The sequence below is a fragment of the Cnephaeus nilssonii genome, assembly GCF_951640355.1.
Source record: "Cnephaeus nilssonii genome assembly, chromosome: 5".
In the NCBI taxonomy this organism is placed as follows: Eukaryota; Metazoa; Chordata; class Mammalia; order Chiroptera; family Vespertilionidae; genus Cnephaeus; species Cnephaeus nilssonii.
The window spans coordinates 103,144,433-103,166,047 of record NC_137076.1 but is presented as its reverse complement, the minus strand read 5'-3'; the positions used below and the strand labels follow the sequence as shown (position 1 = coordinate 103,166,047).

General features: G+C 41.3%; 1 protein-coding gene across 4 annotated transcripts in view; it reads right to left on the bottom strand.

The window, feature by feature from the left end:
* The window catches only part of RANBP17 (RAN binding protein 17), a 232,729-nt gene that overhangs the window by 53,457 nt on the left and 157,657 nt on the right, over positions 1-21,615 (bottom strand). For all 4 annotated transcript variants that reach the window (XM_079771004.1, XM_079771005.1, XM_079771006.1 and 1 more), the window contains 2 exons: positions 10,389-10,492; positions 4,600-4,688 (listed from right to left, as the gene is read on the bottom strand). In XM_079771004.1, the coding sequence (XP_079627130.1) occupies positions 4,600-4,688; positions 10,389-10,492 (193 nt within the window). The remainder of the gene's footprint in view (positions 1-4,599; positions 4,689-10,388; positions 10,493-21,615) is intronic.

The window sequence follows — 21,615 nt, the reverse complement described above, 5'->3', positions numbered from 1 at the left end:
AGAGGTCTGCCAAGCAGGGAGGTTAAAAGGGCTTCAGAGTGAGAATGCCAGACTCGGATGGAGAATCGGAACACAATCCTAATTTTCCAGTGGCCTTGTGAAGACTACATCTATATGGACAGGAGGTAGACAGTAGGGGCCCTTGGGTAGAAGAGGCACAGATCTAATTGCTTTCACCTAGATCTTCTCAATGAATTCCTAAGGTCTACATCACATAAATGAAAAACACAAACATTAAGGATATGATGCTACCTTGTAAGATGCCAAATATAAGAAAATGAGATTTGCTTCTTGACAACCATCCACCCACCCACCCACCCACCCATTAACCCAGTAGTTATTAGTACTTTCTATATGCTACCCCCTAAAAAGAAATGAGTAAACACGTAATTCTTTCTCTATGGGACTTCATAAGAGAAAACATCGAAATATACTAGAAGACAACAAAAGACCTCTTGTTAAAACTGTTAGGAAGTAAGGGTGTGAGAATGTGGTTCCAGAACAGAAACGGCCTGCCAGCTCAGAGCTTCTCTAGAAGGTATTCCACAGATGTGCAACATCTGTACCTTTGCTCACAAAGGCAGATGCTGCTGGGAGCCACTCCTCTCCCTCCTGTCCGGCAAATGCCTGCCTAGCCACCTTTCAACGCCTCGCCCAACTTTCACTTCCTTGGAAGCCTACTCTTCTTGCCAGAAACAACAGTCTCTTCCTCATATGTTCACATGGTCCTTTTACACACATTTTTGTTACAACACATTGATTATTAGTTATTTGTTCCACCCACTAGAGTGTGAGCTTCAAAAGAGCACTCTTTTAGTCATTCTTCTAAAAGCAATCCTTTTATTCAGTCTTCATGCCTGGCACAGAGCACTCAAAAAAAAAAAAAAAAAAAAAAGGGCTTGCTGAACAGCCATTTTTCAGGCTTACTTTATTCCCTACTTTAGTTTGTCCAACACATTGATCATTATTTTGTTCTTGAAATGTAATTCTGATTTTGTTAGTAAATCAAAACAATCAATTGCTTTGTACTATCTATGGAATAAGGATCTAAATCCTTGTCTGATATTTAAGGGTCCCAGACAACCTGTAGTTCTAACCATGAAGTAAGTGGTCTGTATAACAATACGTCTTCTCCACTATTGCCCTTCCGGACCTGTGCTTCAGCCAACAGTTCCAGCAGTCCAATCCTACTTATTTGATAAGATCCAAGGAAATATCTTCACCTTTATAGGACCTTTCCTGCTTCTCCAGCTAAATGTAATCACTCCATTTGTATCTTTAACGCTTGCATCTATCACCTTTTATATTTTATTATAGTCACTTATGTAGGTATCTAACCAGCTCTATTAAACTGTAAGATCATTTTGGGGGTAGGATTTGATCCAAAGTAATCTACAGCCCTCATAAAACCTAGCCCAGACCTTGGCAAAATCTGCTGAATAAGTGAGCAAAATGGGATGCCTTTGTCTCATCCCTGTTAGGGAACAGAACTAAAATGATAGTGGTAGAGCATTTACTTTGTGCCAGGCGCTGTACTAGGCCCTATATGTCTCAGTTCATTCACTTTACAAGACACCCGTGAGATCGGTATTATTAGCCCTGTTCCACAGAAGAAAACACTGATTCTGAGACATTAAGTAATGTGCCTAAAACCTCACAAGTAAGTGGTGAAACCAGACTGGAATCTAAGACCGTTCCAGTCCAGAGTTTGTGCTCGTCTACACAGCTCATTGTCTGGCCTTGCCTCTGCATGTTTGATGCATATTAATAAACAGAACTGATTGACTGGTTGGAAAACAGTGGACTCAAAGATCAGACTATGACAATTAAAAGACTATGAGGAACTAGCATCATACACATTCCTTTCCCTCTCCCTTCAATTTCCCTCTGGATTTTTGATACTTCAGTCTAAATGTGATCTGGGAATGTTTAAACAAGGTAACTTAACACTGCAAGGTAAGGGGCTTTCCTATTGTTGCATTCTCACGACAGGAGCAAAGAAGGATTATCAGTAATTCTTCAATTCTCCAGCCGCGGAACCATTTGTCAACATGGTTGCTGTGGAGTTTCAGGCAATTTAGTTTTGGAAGGACAGAGTGATGAGCAATGTAGTTCGTGTAGCAGTTAATGCAGTCAGTATTTATAGAAACGTTTTTGAATTAAATAGCTAACCACTAAAATAGCATTTTATCAAATAATCACCATAAATAAAATGCGTTTTGACTGTAAGATGACATGTGCTCTTACAGGATGATTCTTCTGCATGCTAAGGACTGTATAACAAATTAAAGAACACACATTTATGTGGATAAAAGGCAAATAAACTTTCCCCAGCAGTAATGTGGGAATCACCACTGACGGTTTGACATATCAATATTTCAGGAAGAATAAATGACTTTCATATCCATGTTTTTTTAATCATATTCTTATTCATTTTTACATTACTAGAATACTTTGGAAAGCTTCTGTACTTTATATCACGTGAAACTGCTTAAAGTATTTCGAAATATTTTAATAAACCTTTTTGAATTATCAAATAATGTAACTTTTAAACAAATTTTACTATTATTATAAATATTTGCTCTTCATCCTGGCCCAAAGGAAAACTATAAATCTTGTCTCAACTGAATGAATACCATTTATCATATTCATTTTGTTGTCAATACAATTATGAAAAGCCTTTGGCCTTTTCCCAAGGAAGCTGATTTGCTACTGAAACTCGATTATTATAAGCAAGGCCTGTACCAAGCCACCGTCTGGCAACCTAACACCACTTCCTGCATAACTGACACTTCACCCTCTGCCTTGGACCCTAATAACTTCACATCTGTGGTCAAATGCTGGAGACAATGGTTTCTAGTTCAAAACAAAACATGAAGTCCCAAGGTTTTCCGTTTGCTATTTTCTGCCATCTGCTGGACAAAAGTTTCACTATTTCAATAGGTGCCAAGAAGAAGGAGCTAAGTCAGGGAATGGAAAGCAGCCTTCCTTCATAACTTAAATTGCAGTATGTTCTATAAATTGTAGGCAGTATCAATTACAGAAGCTATTTTTATTCTCCGACCTTCAGAGAGAAGGTTCTGCCTTGACTCTTGGTGAAGACTATTGATGAGGAAAACATGAAACATCAATTGCTGGACATCCTAGAGTTGTAGCTGGGTTTTAAGATGACCATCAATTTTAAAGTAAGGAAACTAGGATTTTATGACTTTTCAAATAAATGAAAGTTTTACTTTGTGAGCTTCTATTTATGTTTAGAGAAATAAAAGGGCCATATGTAATTCCAACTTACCATTCATAGTTTAAAGAACTATATGAATTCCCATGTTAAAATCTATAATCTCTATACATATACTTTGTATGCTTATACATACACACACGGTTCCTCAATGACATGGAACATGGTCTCTAACCTTCTATGGGCACAGAAATCTAATGAAGTAGCTTTAACAGTAAAATGTAAGTCAGCATTCAAGTTAACGTCAATTTAAAAAATACAGAGCGAGTTCTCCATAAAACATGCCCAGGTTCCCTGTTGGTTATGTTTTGGCCATAGCTGGATTAGACTGCCTTAAAGAAGTTTCTTTTACAATTTATGAGGGAAGTTTGGATAAGGGTTGTAAGGAGCAATTGAAAAGCAGTGCAACTTAAAAAACAAAATAGCTTTGAGGCCACAGAATTTTTCTTATGTGCACTGATGGTTCCATGCATAAAGGCATGGCAACTTTATATTACACATACGCGACTTGGGTACATTGTCACTTCCTGTTAGGATCAAGGAGGATTCATAAAATACTATTAAAACAATATTAACCATAATCATTTAAGATTACCCAACATGTTTCAGACATTAGGCAAAGTGCGTTACCTATTTGAATGGTCGTAACAAGCCGTGATTCTGGATGTCTCCTCCTGTAGCTGAGGAAACTGAGGCTCAGAGTGGGCAAATGACTGGCCAAGGTTTACACAGAAAGCAAGGCACTGGGATTTCTGACCCTAAGGTCCGTGTTATTTCCACTCCTATGTGATGAGACATTTCTGTGGGGGATGTCTGTTCGTTTGTTTATTTTGCTGTCTGCACTAAGCTTTGGCCAAGGGAAATTCATGTACCAAATGAAAAATCCTGACCATTTATTTCCTCCTTTCCATATCCATTAATATTTTCATGATGATGAAAAACTGTAGCATGATGGATTAAGCCTCCAAGAGATAAAGTGACCTTCTCAGCCCTGCTAATTAAGATGGAGTAGAAATTCAAATCTCCTCGAAATGCCAAACGGTAGAATGCATTGGTCCCGAGTTAAAAGATGTTAGCCCGATTATCCCTGCAACCCCAACAAAAACAATCCTTTGGGGATGTGATTTTTAAGTTGTCAATATTTAATGGCCCCGAAAAAGTGACCTCTCTGAGCTGGGTCTCCAAATGCTATGCTCAGTTATCTGCACGGCTGCCACTGTGCTGTAATTTTTAGCTGATTACACATTAGTTCATTTAGCTTTGTTTCCTCTTCCCTACTGTGCCATACTATTAAACGAAAGCGAGGGGCCTGGCATCCCTCTGTGCACAGAGCTGGTATTGTCACAGTGTAATAAGGATACATCCAGTCAAACAGCATGGTGTAGCTGGTCTTTGTGTTCAGTGCAAAGGCAATCCCTCGAAGATCTCTTGCCAGCCCGATCAACATACGCTGTCAGTGGGAAAGAGACACAGTAATTGATTTTCACGTTAGCACAGAGCAGATGGAGTAATAATCAGGCAATAATGACCACATATCTGATTTTGATTCATTAGCTGAAATGTCTCGCTCAGATCCCTTTCTACAGAAAACCATAGACACTTTAAACAAACATGCCATGAAATCTGCTGACCAACTCTACTTTGATTCTTATAAACTGAGCTAAGTCATAATTCTAATAATATAGGAAGTTAGATTCTTAATACATTTTGTTTCTGAATAATGCCAAAATAGCAAAAAGAGGATTGATAACTGCACAAAACAGAAATGCACAGAGTCTAGAAATTATTTAATAATAGCAAGTCTTAACAACACCGGCTCACATGAAATCAGTCCTACTCTGCAAAGTGAAATCTATTGTGGAAGTACACTGGCATCTAAAGGTTTCTCAGAAATATCCTAAGTAACCTAGGACAAATTAAAACTGTCCAGGCGGCCTGTTGTATCATGATATAACAAGAAACTCACATTTCCCAAGGGAAAAAAAAAGTGTAGGGAAGAGTTCTGCATTCCATGTCAGAAGACTTGACATTGAATTCCAGCATTACTTCTTAATTGTAAGTCTTAAAGCAAGGCAATGTATCAGTCTCAGTTTCCTCATCTATAAAAGGGGCTAATACTCTTTCAGAGGAATTGTGAGGAATAAATTTGATACATTTACGTAAAAATGCCTAACAAGAGCCTGATGCATACTAAGTGTTCTATAAATATTTAGTTTTAGAAAAACAAAAACTTGATTCTAAAACAAGAGAGATCTGACTAGGACTCTGGATGCTTAATTAAGCTGTCCTTAGGATGATGCATGGGAAGAGAAACAGAAAACCCGTGAACAGATGCTAGAATGTCAGAACAAGGAGCACAAATAAACATAATTGCAAAACAAGGGGGTGGGATAATTGAGATACGCAACTGTGATTTCTGCAGATACTGTTTCAGTGGAAATATGCCAGAAAACGGTCTCGGAACTTTTCATTTGACCAGATTTACTTTTTCCTCGCGCCTTGGTAATAAATGAAAACCTCTTTAGGAAGGTGTTTAAATTATCATTAAGGATTTGGAAGTGAATCATGACCCTCAGCTTAATGACTGAGTAACATTTCCAAGTACCAAGTAATAGTTTCTCTGCCAGGGTGTCTGAATCTCTGATCTTTCCGCCACCCCGCCTAACAGGTGACTCATTGCAGCTGAAGATGTTTATGAGGATATTGTTCTGTGCTCAGTTTACAGAATGATGTTTATCTGAATTTCTGAACCTGTAAACCCTGACTCCCCATTTCTGCTTCTTTAAGTCACTTATTCTTTTTCCTCTCATGATCTCACCAGTCCTTGATTTTTTGTGACCGGCTGGCCTCCTGTATAGTTCCCTCCTGTGACCTGCTGTTTTTAAAAACCTTTTTGCCTTTTGTGTAACCTGTTTCCAGCACCCGGTACCTGTTCCCTCTCTCTCAGTCTCCCACGTTTCTCAGCCTCCTGGCGCAGTTCGACTCGGACTATTTGGCTCTGCGGTCTGTTCCAGTGGCCTTTTTGCTCTACCTTTACTATGTACACTTACAGGTCACAGGCTGCTCTTCAGAGTATCTTAAGTTTGCACATGTTAGCAGGCACTCACCATTCAACTCTAAATTAGGCAAGAGGAGCCGAGTTACTTTCTTTGTGCCCAATGCAAAGGACTCAAAATATTTTAGACTATCCTCATTACACAAAAATGTTATTATTAGTCCAATGCAAAGGACTCAAAATATTTTAGACTATCCTCATTACACAAAAATGTTATTATTAGTCCAATGCAAAGGACTCAAAATATTTTAGACTATCCTCATTACACAAAAATGTTATTATTCCACCATACATTTCTTCCTTAAAAGAACACCAAGTTCACAGACGTGGTTTAATGGACTCAAATCTATGAAATTCTATCAATGTTCAAGTGTAGAAAATGTTACTATCTAGTAGAGAAAGCACTAAGAAATAATAACTAAATGTATGTTTTCAATAGATTTGATCAGCAGGAAAATGCAGTGTTAACATAAGAAACAGATTTCTTATGCTCAAACAGTATCTTTTATCTCAAACAACATGAGTACTATACTAAGCTATACTGATATCAAACAACACTAAGGGAGTATTTTCGTGAGAGCCACAACATGCCCAGTTCTGGTATGAGATTGGAAAACTGTTCACTCGGAGCTCAACCAGGCTACTAACTGTCTGAGAGTGAGAGGTGATCTGATTGTAACCTAGGGCAGGAGGAGCCACAGTTTACCATCTCATTTAAAACGGTACAGGGAGGTTTATCTGAACAGTTGCCTTTCTCTTGCAGGGGGTCAACACTTGGCTGATGTGAAAAGTGAGCGGCGCTGTATTTGTAGGGAGGGTGTTCTGGGGAGTGGGTTAACTCGGGGCATCAGGTCCTGAAGATTCCTTTTGGAAAGCCCACGGAGAAACTGCTGCCCGGTAAACAGTTGTCTGTGTGCCAAGTGTGAGACGGATGGGCTGGCAAACAGCTGAAATGCGGCTCCTTCCACCCTGACCCCCAAACAGGGTTTCTAATGGAAAGTCTGACAGACCCTTTACTGTAGTGGCACTACTGGGGGCAGCTATAATATTATCCTCATAATTCTACTATATAATAACAACAAAGAAAAAGAAGGTGAAGGGTCATTGTGCTTTGTCTTTAGAATTAAGATGGCTGTCTTCATCCTTAAAGCATACTCTTAATTCTGGAGACACATCTTAATAACCTCTAAATAGTTCCAACAAAAGAGCCGTGTCAGAGGAATGAGCAGGCCCCAAGGTGTTTCAACTGGAGTGTTTTCATCTGCCTTTATTGCTCTATCCCTCTCCAGAATTAAGGCAATAACCTGTGATAAATTATTCAGGAACTGCTACAGGGATCAAAGCAAAATCATTCTGTTAAAGTGCTGTTTGCAACATTTGGCACTTAGTGCGAAAACTTTTAATGTGCGCATGCTGAAAATCAGGGATTTTAAATAATTTAACATTGTGGAGTTTATACGAAGGGACTAAAGATAGCAGGTTCCTATTTAACTGTTCCTCTTTCTCCGAGAAGTTTTCATTCATTTTCCTTAAAACTGATGATGTCATGGTCAAATAAAAAATGATGCACGAGTCAGGAGAGTATTGGACTCGATTTTACTACAAACCCAAATATATGGGAAAAACATATATTTTAAACGAATGCTTTAGAGCCAGGATTTGTCATAGCATTTTTTTTCTCCCCCCTCCCACGCCTTTACTTTGAAGAGAAAAACCCAAGACAAAAATTCAATGTTCTCTTCAATTTTATTAGGACTAAGTAAGAAAACAAAGTTATAAATTTAAGAGTTTTGCAGCATTTCTTCCCCTCACAACCATATTTCAATTTGGCAACATTGGTCTTTAATGTTTATGTTCATCCTGAAATCTGCATTTGAAAAATATCTATAAATAGGGAGTTAGAAAATCCTGGTAAGGGTTGCAAATTAAATGAATATGGCAGTCCCGAGGCATTTTCATAGAGATATTTTAACAGCATCACCTCCTGTGGATTGGAATACTAAATACTTTATTGAAGAACAAAACCGAACCGTTTTTATCTCTAGTCCTTGCAAAATGAAGTACCTGAAAGCACTTTTGCATGTATTATTTATTCATCATGATAGAAAAATAGCCCTAACCTAATAAATTACATTTAAAAGCATTTAGTGCAAAAGTTTTGTTTATGATAAAGCAACAGATTTAGTTCTTCACTGGTAGCTTAAAGCACCAAGTTTTCTTTATACAAATTAGACAGATGGTGCTTACAGTAGAATTTACTAAAGGTCTGTCACAACAAATGCAGCCAAGCTGCATATTTAATCACTGCAGAATCTTGTCTACCTGCAGCTGCCAACTGCTAATCCAATTTCCCTGATAAATGTGGCAAGAGACACGATCAGCAATAAAGAGCATCTAACTCCATTTTCCTGCAGGGCGTCTTTTGATGAACATTTAGGACGGAAGCACGGAGTGCACTGTGTGGCCCTGGTTCGTGGCAGCTGCATGCATTCTGAGGCACAGTTCTCAGGTTACTCACTTAATTCTGCCACTATCATTACGTTGCTATTGATCTCCGTAGCTGTTGCCTACACAGCATTACTCTAGATGAAGCTGAATCAGGCAGTTATCATGCATCAAACTTGCTCAAAAGCCTGGAGATTTCCCCTTAATTACTTGTGATTTTATTTGCAAATACCGTTAAAGTGTAATCAAGCAGTCACTTTCCAGGGTCGTTAAGAACTTGCTGGTTTAGGGATATATCACTGGAACTCCATTAAAAATGACTCCAGGAAGATGGTTTCTACCAAACTAGATGGGATCACATCAAAATGGACTTGGAACATAATGAAATCTTCAAATGAGACATGTGATTTTTATAAAGATGGTGTTTTTCAACTTGCTTCTTTTTCACATAAAGCAATAGCCACCTTAAAGCTGCAAAGATCTTGTTGGTCACGAAATATTTGTGACACATCTGAAAAACACAGCTACCCACATAGAAACTGGTATAGAATTTCAACAAAACTATAAAGGCAAAGAAAATCTCTTTTGGTTTTAAAATTCTGTGACTACTGCATGCTGATAAATACTCATTTCAAAAACTTTATTTCAAATTAAAAGGTACAGTATTTAGCTAATTAGTTTTTGGTAAAAGAATTATCCTAAAGTAATCATCAAAGGCAACTGTTTTTCTAGTTGGCTTCTTGCTGCGAATTTTTTTTTTTTTTGTAGAGAAAAGAGGAGCCATGCAAAGTGATGGTTAATATTTTGGTCAACTTATTTCAAATAACGATAAAATATGACAAGTATCACCAGCAAAGGTGCCTACATTTTCGGACCTACTTACTTTCTTACAAATAATAATCAGTGTCAATCTATTTAATATGGCCTGGACACATTATAATTTCAGAAGATGCTCTTCTGACTGAGCAGACCGTGCTCTCCAACCTCCACATTAAAATATGGGGCTGCTTTGTCACAAACAGCTTGCTACACTTAAGGATTTTACTAATAAAACATAATGTTGTCTTAGATATTATGACTGTTGCCACAGCTGAACTGACTTGTCAAATCAATCCTAATATGGCTCCCACAGGCACATAAAAACCTTACTTAGCTATCAGTTATCCTAATCACTTTGTGCAGCTTAAGAATGCAATACTTCAAGACCAGCTCCTATTCATACATATATGCCTAGCCATTTAATAAAGTCTTGATTTATATAAATTCTTGTTTAAAAAATATTTAGAGATGTAGTGTTTTAACATGTGTATGTTTGTGCATTCTTCCATATAAATATGTTGAAACATACAGTGAGGGTAGATGAGGGGACAGGGATGCTTAAAGTGGTGCGCCCACGAGAAACATTCTTTTAAAGACATTAACTGCAATGAGAGACAAATCTGTGTCGCCTAATCATAAACTGACTGTCCCAACTCAAAGCCCATTAACTTTGACACTTACGTGAAAAGTGTACAACTGAAAGACACATGCAGTTAGGGACAGGAAGCGGATGAGGCACAGAGCACACGTGGGCATGCAGCACCTTCTTCTGGACCTAGATATTCTAGAACGAACAAAATTGCCTTTCCTCCTGTTTGGAAACAAACCCACCTTCACATCTTCTTGTTTAAAGTTGTTGTTGAATATCTGTAATACTGTTTCAAAAGAGACTGTAAGAGGCAGCATGAAATTCTCAAATTCGTCCTCATCTTCGCCTATCAAAAAACACAAAAGGGCACCACGGTTTAAATGCACGCTCTTGTGTGAGAGCCTCAGCAGTGAGCGCCGCACGCGGGCGGAGAAACGTCCGGGGAAGGGTCGGCCTGCATTCACATCCTGCCGAATTTTGTGCTTTGGCTCACTGACTATTCTGGTGTTTTGCCTTCTCTTTTTGCACCAAATGAAATAGCAAAATTACTTACCATTTTTTTTTTTGGCTCTTTATTGGATCAAACAGACTCATGCCCCAGGCATGTCAGCCCTTCAGCTCTTAGGGCCCCAGAGCTTCCCTCATGCTCCAAGGAAAGCCTCTTTCAAAGCCTCAGAGACAAGGATCTTTCCCCTTCTCTTTGGGTGCCAAGGCCCTAAAGGGCTCATGGACTCAGGTGCCCAGATAGCTCTACGTTATTATTCCCTTTTATTTATGTTCTTTTTTTATTAATTTGTTAACTAGATGGCAGGGAAACTTTTATCTGCCAAATAGGATGAGGTCCCTCCTGGGTCATTTGGATTTTAAGTACATTCTCCATGGGTACACTTCCTCTTACACCAAGCTTCCTTCTCTTTATAGAAAAGAGGAAAAGAGATATTTTCTATTGCTTTTTCATTTTAAAGGTGTCCTCAAAAATTCTGCCAAAGTGGAGTCTTCATACATGGATATGCGCAATTGACAATTTATAAAGTATTCTTTCAAAAGGGGTTTCTTTTAAGTGAGAGCCCTAATTCACGGATGAAGACACAGGCAGAGGACGGTTCAGTGGCTTACTCAAGGTAGCATATGCAGTCGGAGGTGGAACTATATGGCCCAGGCCCCTGATTTCCATGCTCAGTTTTTAAATAGAGCAGCAGAGAGGAAAGGCGATCTCAGAGAAGAGACCAGCGGTTCCCCAAGTTTGGTCCTTGGCCTTGCAGCATCAGGGTCACTTGGCAACTTATTAGATGGACTTTCCCAGGTTCCATCCCAGATTGACTGGATCAGAAACTCTGGGGTAGGGTCCAGCAAATTTTGTTTTAAGACACTCTCCAGGTGATTCAGATGCATACAAATGTTTGAGAAACACTAGTCTACACATCATTCTGCAGATAAGGAAAATGAGGTCCAAGGCCACACACACAGATCAAGGCAGAATTGGCATCTTTTTAAAAATATACAGATATATTTTTATTGATTTCAAAGAGAGGAAGGGAGAGGGGGGGGGAGAGAGAGAGCGAACGAAACATCAATGATGAGAGAGAATCACTGATTGGCTGCCTCCTGCATGCCCCCTACTGGGGATAGAGCCCACAACCTGAGCATGTGTCCTTGACGGGAATCAAACCCGGTACCCTTCAGTCCACAGGCTGATGCTCTATCCACTGAGCCAGCTAGGGCGAATCGGCATCTTTTGACTTGGAGCACGTGACCTGGCTGACCCCGGTCCTTTGTGGCTTTTCTTTTCCCTTTAACCTTACATAATTTGTTTCTAGAGTCAAACAGAACCAGGACTTAGCTTTGTTCACAAAGAGATGTCAGAAGACCAACAAATCTTTCCTGTATGCTGTTCTGGACAAGGGCCAGGATCCAAGGTGAAGGGTAAAGCAGACCAGATTATAATCCCTGCTCTGTCAATGGCTATGCGACCAAGTTATTCCTCTCAGATACACCCTCTGACAATTGGTGACAGCATTAGAAAGCTTTAGAGAAGCCATTCTTATTTTCCAAAGCCCAGGTCAAACGATCACCTTCCCAATGCCTGAGCTAACCTCCCCTGCAAGCACTTCCTGAGTCCCACTGCCCGTGTTCCCCCTTCTCCCTCATTCCCATAGCATTTTCTCTGACTCTATGACAGATTGCAATTATCAGTAGGCCTTGAATTGCAAGCGTTTAGGCATATAGCTGATATTAACACCAACAATACCACCTTCATCATTCCACCATTACCACTGTTTGATGAGAGTTACCTTGGGGACTGAATGAGATAAAATTTATAATGTGTGTATGTAAATTACTGACAGCATCTTCGCCTTCACTTCCAGAGAGCTGAGACTGTGCACCTTTGCGTTTCTGTGGAGAATGATGTAGGGAAGGCTCTACATAAACGGAGCCTAGTTAACCACTAGTTAACTTTGGACATTCTGAGTCTCAGTTTTCTCATCTTCAAACTAAGGATGAAAATACCTATTTTTTAAGCTTATTGTGAATAATAATGTTATAACACGTGAAAAATAGAGGATTCTCAATGAACAGTAGTGGTAGTACTAGTATTACAGTATTAGCACCTACAACAGTGCCTGCAAATATTAGGGAAACACTGTATTTGAATGAAAAGTAGTTGCTCAATAAAGTTGAGTTTTAAAACTCCCTTATTTTCTTAACACCTGACAAAGAATACAGAAACGAATTGAAGTAAACATTATCAAACTCTTAAATATGTAACACACACACACTTTATTAAACTATATAATCTTACTGCTCCAGGATAAAGTATTTTCTTTTAAAAAATTCTTTATTTTTTGAAGTATTACATATGTTCTCTTTTTCCCCTAAAGTATTTTCTAAATGTAGAATTGCACAAGGATAGTGACAATGGTCACTGCAGGCAGATGAGGGTTCAGGAAGGAGTGGACGCTCTGAAAGGTCTAAGCCTGGACCCTGGCTCTGCTGCTGTTAGCTGCCTGATTTTGGATAAAGTCACTTCACTCATCTAAGCCTTAGTGTTCTCATCTGTAATTAAGAGACATAATATTTACAGTAGATCCCCTGATCCGTGGTTTCACTTTCTACAGTTTCAATTACCTGTGGTTAACCAAAGTCCAAAAATACTAAATGGAAAATTCCAGAAATAAACAATTCATAAGTTTTAAATTGCATGCTGTTCTGAGAAGCATGATGCTATCTTGTGCCATCTTGCAGTGCCCTGCTCGGGACATGAACCATCCTTTGTCCAGCATATCTCTGCTGTACATGCTACCCATCCACAAGTCACTCAGGAGCTGCCCTGGTCAGATCTACTAGCGCAGAATCACACTGCTGTGTCCAACTAACCCTTATTTTACTTAATAGTGACCCCGAAGTATAGGATTAGTGCTGCTTGCAATTTGGAGATACCAGGGAGAAGTATCAAGTTCTTGACTTAATAAAGAAAAAATATCATATGCTGAGGTTGCTAAGATCTATATATATAAAAGGCTAATATGCTAAGTGTTCCTCCCTCCATCCAACTGGTTGCTATGATGTGCACTGACCACCAGGGGGCAGACGCTCAACGCAGGAGCTGCCAAGCTGCAGTGACTGGGCAGCTGCGGTTCTTGGGTGATGCACCCCGAAACCAGAGAGGAGGGAGCCCAATTCCTTGCAGGGCCATGCGATTCCACCTTCGGTTGTGCGTTATGTTGTTGCTGGGGCACTGGTGCCCCAAATCTGGTTTACTACACATTTGTGTTTGTTCCACACCCTGTACGACAGCAACTTTGCAGAGTGCCCTCTTGCACTCTGGGACCCCTAGAGGAATGTTGGAGAGCCGGTTTTGGCCCGATCCCCACAGGCCAGGCCAAGGGACACCACCTACCGGAGGGACGCTGCTCACTCAGCAGACGCCTTTTGAGCCCTGGCGCCACCCAGGTGAAGCCGGCCAGGGAGGGACCATGGGAGGTTGGCTCCAGGGCATGTCTGGCCCCATCTAGCCCAGTCCTGCCCTGCCAGCCACCTTCTAGTTAGTTTCCTTTCAATGTGCATGAATCTGTGCATTGGGTCACTAGTCCATTATAAGAATGAATCTTCTATCCATGAAATTGTGAAGGGAAAAGAAATTTGTGCTAGTTTTGCTGTTAGACCTCAAAACAGCAAAAGTTACACCCATAGTGCGTGGTAAGTTCTTAGTTAAGATGAAAAAGGCATTAAACTTGTGGGTGGAAGACATGAGCAGAAAATGTGTTCTGATTTATGGTGACGTGGTGCCGCCCCAGAAAGCACGGAGCCTACAGGAAGACTTTAGCAAAGGGTCCCATGACACAGGTGGCCACAGTCACATAACTCTTATTACAGTACATTGTTCAGTTATAATTGTTTTATTTTATTATTCATTACTGTGGTGAATCTCTCACTGACCCTAATTTATAAATTAAACTTTATCATAGGTATGTATTATAGGAACAAACATAGTATATATAGGGTTCAGTATTATCTGCAGTTTCAGGCATCCATTGGGGGTCTTGGAACGTATCCCGCATGTGTAAGGAGAGATTACTGTATTTCATAAAGTTAGCTGTAAGGATTAAATAATAAAATATCTGTAAACCCCTTTGCTCAGTATTTGACACTTAATAAATGATAGCTATTAGCATTTTTTGTTGTTTTGACTGCAGCCAATAATAATATGATGTAGTCAGTATGGAAAACAGTTTGGTAGTTACTCAAAAAGTTAAATACACAATTGCCACTTGACTCATCAATTTTCTCCCAGATACATACCCCAGAGAACTGAAAGCCTATGTCCACACAAAAACACATACACGACGTTCATAGCAGAATTATCATATAGCCAAAGGGAAAAAACAACCCAACTGTTATCACTGATAAACGGAGAAACACACTGTGGTATATCCATACAAAGGATTATTAGCTAGCCATAAAAAGCAATGAAGTACTAATACACCCTAAAATATGGATGAGCCTCGAAAACTTGCTATGTGAAAGAAGCCATACAGAAAGGCCACGTTACAGGATTCCATTTACAGAAAAAGCCTAGAATGGGCAAAACCAGAGACAGAAAGTAAATTAGCGGCTGTCAGGGGCTGGGGGGTAGGGGTAATGAGAGACAAGTTTAAGGAGCAGGGCTTCTTTCTGGGGTGATTAACAATATTCTGAAATTAGATGTTGATGGTTGTAAAACTGTGAATATTCTAAATATACTAGACTAGGAGCCCGTTGCACGAAGTTTCGTGCAATAGACTTTTCCTTCACCTGGCTGCCGGCACAAGTTATCCGCCAGCAGCAGTTTTCCTCTGGCCACCCGCCGATCAGAGTGCCTCCCGCCAGCACGATCGGCCACCCCGAGAGGAACTCCGATCGGGAGGCGCTCCGATCGGGCGGGTGGCCAGAGGAAAACTGCTGCTGGCGGAAAACTGGTGCCAGCAGCCACACAATCGGCCACCATGAGTTCCGCCACCAGCGTCTTCCGCAGCGCCGGCCGTTTAAGCCGGCGGGAGGAGCGGGGGTTGGGGACTCGCGAGTCCCCGCCCCCCGCTCCTACCGCCAGCCAATCGGCCACCCTGAGTCCCGCCCCCCGCGCCTCCAGCTGGCCCAATCGTGGGCGTAGAGGAGTGATGGTAATTTGCATATTACCATTTTATTAGGTATGATGATACTACTGAACTGTATACTTTAGAAGGGTGAATTATGGTATTTAAATCTCAAAAAGATAAAAAACAAACCCCCAAAACCACCAACAATAAAAACCAGGGTTTGGTTACCCCTCACCACCCCCCTGAAATGTATGCAGAGCAGTGAAAATTTCATTTCCTCAAATTCAAATAGCCACTGAATTACTGGTGGCTGAGGTGTGGCCAAGGAGAAGTAATGAAATAATCATCCTATATAATAAAAGCCTAGTATGCAAATTGACCATCACTCCAACACACAAGATGGCTGCCCCCATGTGGTCAAAGATGGCTGCCCCCATGTGGACACAAGATAGCCACCACAAGATGGCCAGCAGGGGAGGGCAGTTGTGGGCGATCAGGCCAGCAGGGGAGGGCAGTTAGCGGCGACCAGATCTGCAGGGGAGGGCAGTTGGGAGGGACCAGGCCTGCAAGGAAGGGCAGTTGGGGATGACCAGGCCTGCAGGGGAGGGCAGTTGGGGGTGACCAGGCTGGCAAGGGAGGGCAGTTGGGGGTGACTGGGCCAGCAGGGGAGGGCAGTTGGGGGCGACTGGGCCGTCAGGGGAGGACATTTAGGGGTGACCAGGCTGGCATGGGAGGGCAGTTGGGGGCAACCAGGCTGGCAGGGGAGGGCAGTTAGGGGTGACCAGGCCGGCAGGGGAGGGCAGTTAGGGGCAACCAGGCTGGCAGGGGAGGGCAGTTAGGGGTGATCAGGCTGGCAGGCAGAAGTGGTTAGGGGCATCAGGCAGGCAGGCAGGCAAGCGGTTGGGAGCCAGCAGTCTTGGACTGTGAGAGGGATGTCCGACTGCCCGTTTAGGCCCGATCCTAAACGGGCAGTTGGACATCCCTCGAGGGGTCCCAGATTGGAGAGGGTGCAGGCTGGGCTGAGGGACAACCCCCCCCCCTCTGTGCACGAATTTCGTGCACCAGGCCTCTAGTGGTAATAATAAATGATGGTAACCAACTATGATGATAGTTACTAGGATTTACTATATGGCCGGTTGAATGACTCTTCAATGATGTCCATGTCCTCCTAACCCTTGGCATCTGTGAATATGTGGGTTCTATGACAAAAGGAGTTAAGGTTGCTAATCAATGGACTTTAAAATAGAAGATTATCCTGGGTTATGCAGGTGGGCCCCATGAAATCACAAAGGTCCTTGGAGGTGTTAGGGGAGCTGGGGGGAAGCCAGAGAGAAGGCAGCACAAGAAGGACTTGGTCTGATGTTGTTGGAGAAACAGGGCCATGGGCCCTCCTTGACTCAGTCCACTGAGACCCATTTCGGACTTCTGACCTTCAGAATTGTAAAATCTGCAACACATAAGTCATTAAATTTGTTACAATGGTAACAGGAAACTAATATAGCCAGTAAATGTCAGGTCTAATGCCTCTGTTCCAACTAAGGAGAACTGAGAGGAGAGAAACAAGGAGACACAGAGGCAGTGAGTGAGAAGGGAATCCACTCAAAACCAAGTCCCTGGGGTAATCCCAGAAGAGTGGCCACTTGCGCAGGAGCGGGCCCACGCCGCCTGCTCTTCCTTCCCAGTGCTTCCAAGGACTGCATCTTAAAGTTCTAGGACAACAGGTCTTGAGAAATGCGCTTAGCTAGATCCCAGAATGGGGTTTTCATTTCAGTTTCCTTCCAAAGGGCCTCGGAGTCCTGGCAGGCTTTGAAATGACCTGTGGCTTCAGGCAGGGCAGGAAGCTTTGTATGTTCAGAAGGTGCCCTCACTTGTGCCCACGCACTGAGGGTAGAGCAGCTGCAGCATGGGCACTAACTTACATTGTATTGAGGTCCCAGTGGCAGTCAGGGTCCCTAATAGTGCTGTCAATAAAGTGTCTCAGTTAACATACACGGAGTACTTGTTTTGTGATAGGAATTGTCCCAGGCCCTTTGCACACATCTTTATCTTATTTAAGCCGCATGACTCTTCAAGGCACATATATCCATTTAACAGATGAAAAACTGAGGCTCCTTTTAACTCCTCTCCCTAGGCAACCACAATGTTTATTTTAGCTCCCAGAAGAAAACTACAGCACTCACTGCAGACTAGTGTATGCCTTCTCTAAGAAAGCTACCTTCCAGTTTCGTTCCTGAGGCACCTTATTCCCTGGGGTGCTCTGGACTCTACCCTCAAAACCAGGTAAGTTATTAAAACTGGATCTGGACTTAATGGGCTGCTTTCTGCCTACAGGGCCAGCTAATTAGTCTTAATGATCTCATTATAAATTCTAAGTATTTCCAGCTGCTTCTTTACCCCGTATTGCCCCCCAACCCTCAACGTCTACTTTCCAGATAGTCTCTGCCAAGTCATGGACACAAGTGATAGGTCGGTGCGGTCTTTCCATCCATCAGAACATTAGCTACTTCTGATCAAGCTTCTCACGTGCTGGATCCTCTGGCTATCTCCCTTTGTGTTCCTTTATCTATGAGAAAAAATGTGCTTTGCCCAATCATCAGACTTAAGTACACATTTTAAAAACTATTTGACTTTCACTGATCATAGGGCTGTAAAATACCTACATAGGGCTGTAATATAATTACATAGGGCAAATAAACACGAATCTGTTCATTTGGTAGAAGCTTGGAAAGTAATCCCTTCTCCCTTCTTCTCACTGCCCCCAAGCCTCAAATCAATCATTCAGTTCAAATAGTTCACCTAAAAATGAAGACAGTTACTTTTCTTAATTGATTGAGAAGTAAAAGGTGAAGTAACAGCTTAGCAAAAGTGAATGAGGATGTGTGGTCAGAGGGCTACAATGTACATGACTGACCTTGGACATGTCTTTTAATCTCTGTACCTCACCTTTCTAACAGGTACACAATGCAATAACTATTTCATGTTGGCTGTTCTGAGGATCAAATCGTACAATGTATGAGAAATGGTTTGCCGACTATAAATGTGTAAACATGTTAGTTATTATTACTAAAGAAAAGGAAAGTTTCCTTCCTCTGTATTTTTGCTTCTATCTTTAGTAGCTATTTCTAGAATAGTCTTCCTTTCTTATTCAATTCATTTACTTGTTATTTAACATTTCTCAAATTTAAGCTAGAGACATCTTCAGGTGCCAAGTACCTGCTATCAGCCACAAAGGTGGATGGATGCTATGCTACCTTCACCCCTATAGAGAGAACTGTCTCTTACTGTCTATAAACTCTATTTTCATATTAGCATCTCCGTGATCATGAAAACATATAACTGCATCTTAGAGTTTGAATATCTGAGGGAAGCATGCTTCTCATCTGAGCAGTTCAAGATAAGGCTCATAAAATGTCCAAGGAAAACAACTGCCAGTGAACCGAGCATCTCTAAATGTGTGGCTGGTAGAAACCTAATTTGCAATGAATATTTAGTTCTCCATAAAACAAAAAGCCTGTTACCGCTCTTTCCCACACTTCCCCTCTCCAGTATTTGTCAACTGATTTCACCTCCATTCAAATTAAACAAAATAGAAGGTTTTTATTTATTCCAGTATTTTACACTGAACAGCTCCCTGGAGGTTCTCCATTTACTGGCTTGGGTAATACTATCTTTGCTTTAGTTTATTAGATTGACAAAGTTAATTTAAAAATAACCTAGGGAACTTTAAGTGATTCTTGGAAGGGCTAACATGCATGCACATATGGTCGGTCACCCATTTCCTTCTGTGTGTAACGCATCTCACGAAGGGAATTTATTTAGTTTCATAATTTCTTAGAATACAAAAAATATGTTGCCAACATGAAACATCATCATTCTGATGATGAAATGCTTTCAATTCTGTTCTTTATTCCATCAAGTTTAGATAAGGAACAATTTGATAAAATCATCGTACAACTGTTTATTGCCAACGCTCCCCCCACCCCATTTTCATCTGAAATACAACCTGGGGCACATAGCATCTAATTAAATTCATACAAAGCACAAATTATTGAATAGAAACCAAAATGCATTTCAAAGTAAGTATCAATTAATGTGACACCCAATTTCTAATCACTCCAATGTGCAAGGCTTATACACAAAACATATCTAATTTATTTTGCAGAATTCAATTAGAATATATTTTATATTTCTATCCCAGAATCACATCCAGTGGTTTGCTAGCAGGTTGGTTAGGTGTTTTTTCCTAGTAGATTCTTACCAAGAAAGAAAAAAAAAATCAGTGTTATAAGTAGTTCCTCCTCAAATGTTTCTTCATTTAATTTGAGATGGATTCTCATTACCTAATACTTTTCTTTCTTTCTTTAATACATGGATCTGTGCTGCTCTCGGCAACAGCATGCTCTCTTTTCTCCAGGTTTCTGCGACAGTGAACACAGGATAGAAAACCATAAAACCATACACACAGGGGTCCTACAGACTAGTTTGTGAGACAAGGCTTCAAAGAATAAAACTGTTCAATAACACCCGGCAAATGATCGTCTGTGAAGTAGCAACACTTTTTCTCTTCAACAGAAAACAACAAACAACTGATCCAGAGTGGTCAAGCGCAGCAAATTGTTGTGAACGCAATCAGCCACTGGTCAGAACTACTCCCAGAGACCCTGGCAGGCAGCTGGCTCCAGGGCCCCGGTGATGGCATCTTGGTCACAGCGCACTCGTGTCCTGCTTCCCACTAGAACTTACTGAGTGCTTACAATGCAGGGATACTGAGATTGGGCCAGAAAGCCTGGGCAAGACAAAGCCCATGCACTGAAGGAGCTCAACATGTTTTGGGACGAAGAGCCGCTGTGGTTCTTAACGAGGGAAAGAAGCCCTGATGCTTTATACCACAAACCATCACTTGATGCTTACAATACAGGTTATTTAAAAGTAAAAACACTGATAAGCAAGGAAAGAATTTCTTTAAAAAAAAATGTAAAAGTTCCAGGAGTGCAGTTGCTATTGTTTTTCATTTTATCTATATCCAATTCAATTTATTTGTATCTAGTACCTACCATGTACAGGGACTTCCACATAGCCTTTTTTTCTTCTTCTATTTCTTACAATGTATCTAAAAAGTGCTTGCAATCCTATATAATAAAAGGCTAATATGCAGAATGACCAGTTGCTATGACATGCACTGACCATTAGGGGGCAGACATTCAATGCAGGAGCTGCCCCCTGGTGGTCAGTGCGCTACCACAGGACATCCACGGCAGCGCTAAGGATGCCGACTGCCGGCTTGGGCCCGCTCCCCGTGCCTAAGCCATCAGTCAGACATCCCCCAAGGGCTCCTGGACTGTGAGAGGGCGCAGGCCAGGCTGAAGGATCCCCCGCCCCCCCCCCCCCCCCCGAGTGCATGAATTTCATGCACCGGGCCTCCAGTATAAAAATTATTTACCTTAAAAAAACTAACTAAAAAAAAAATATCAATGTATACTTTCTATTGTTATGGGTTAAGTATTTCAAAGAAATATGGTGAAAGCTAATAAAGTCCTACTACTTATTCAAAGTTATATACGCTTACTTCAATTTCTCAGACCTCACAGTTAACACTAAGCAACAGTGAATAGAAGTCATCTTCAAAAAGGGGGTGTGCAACGCCAGGCACATCTGGGCATCACCGGGTCTACCAACTGTCAGTGCATTAAGTCAGCTGTGCTGAGAGCACTCATAGTGCTGTCCTGTTGTTTAAGCAACCCCAGATTTATGGGGGTTCTTGTCTATGCTGACCTCATGAAAAAGGACCTCGGTCCATTCCATTGCCAGGTCCTGAAGATGTGGGTGACAGGGACCTACTTCTAGGAAGTAGGTCCTTAACTTTGGTCTCCCCATTTCTAGGTGTTTTCCTTAACTT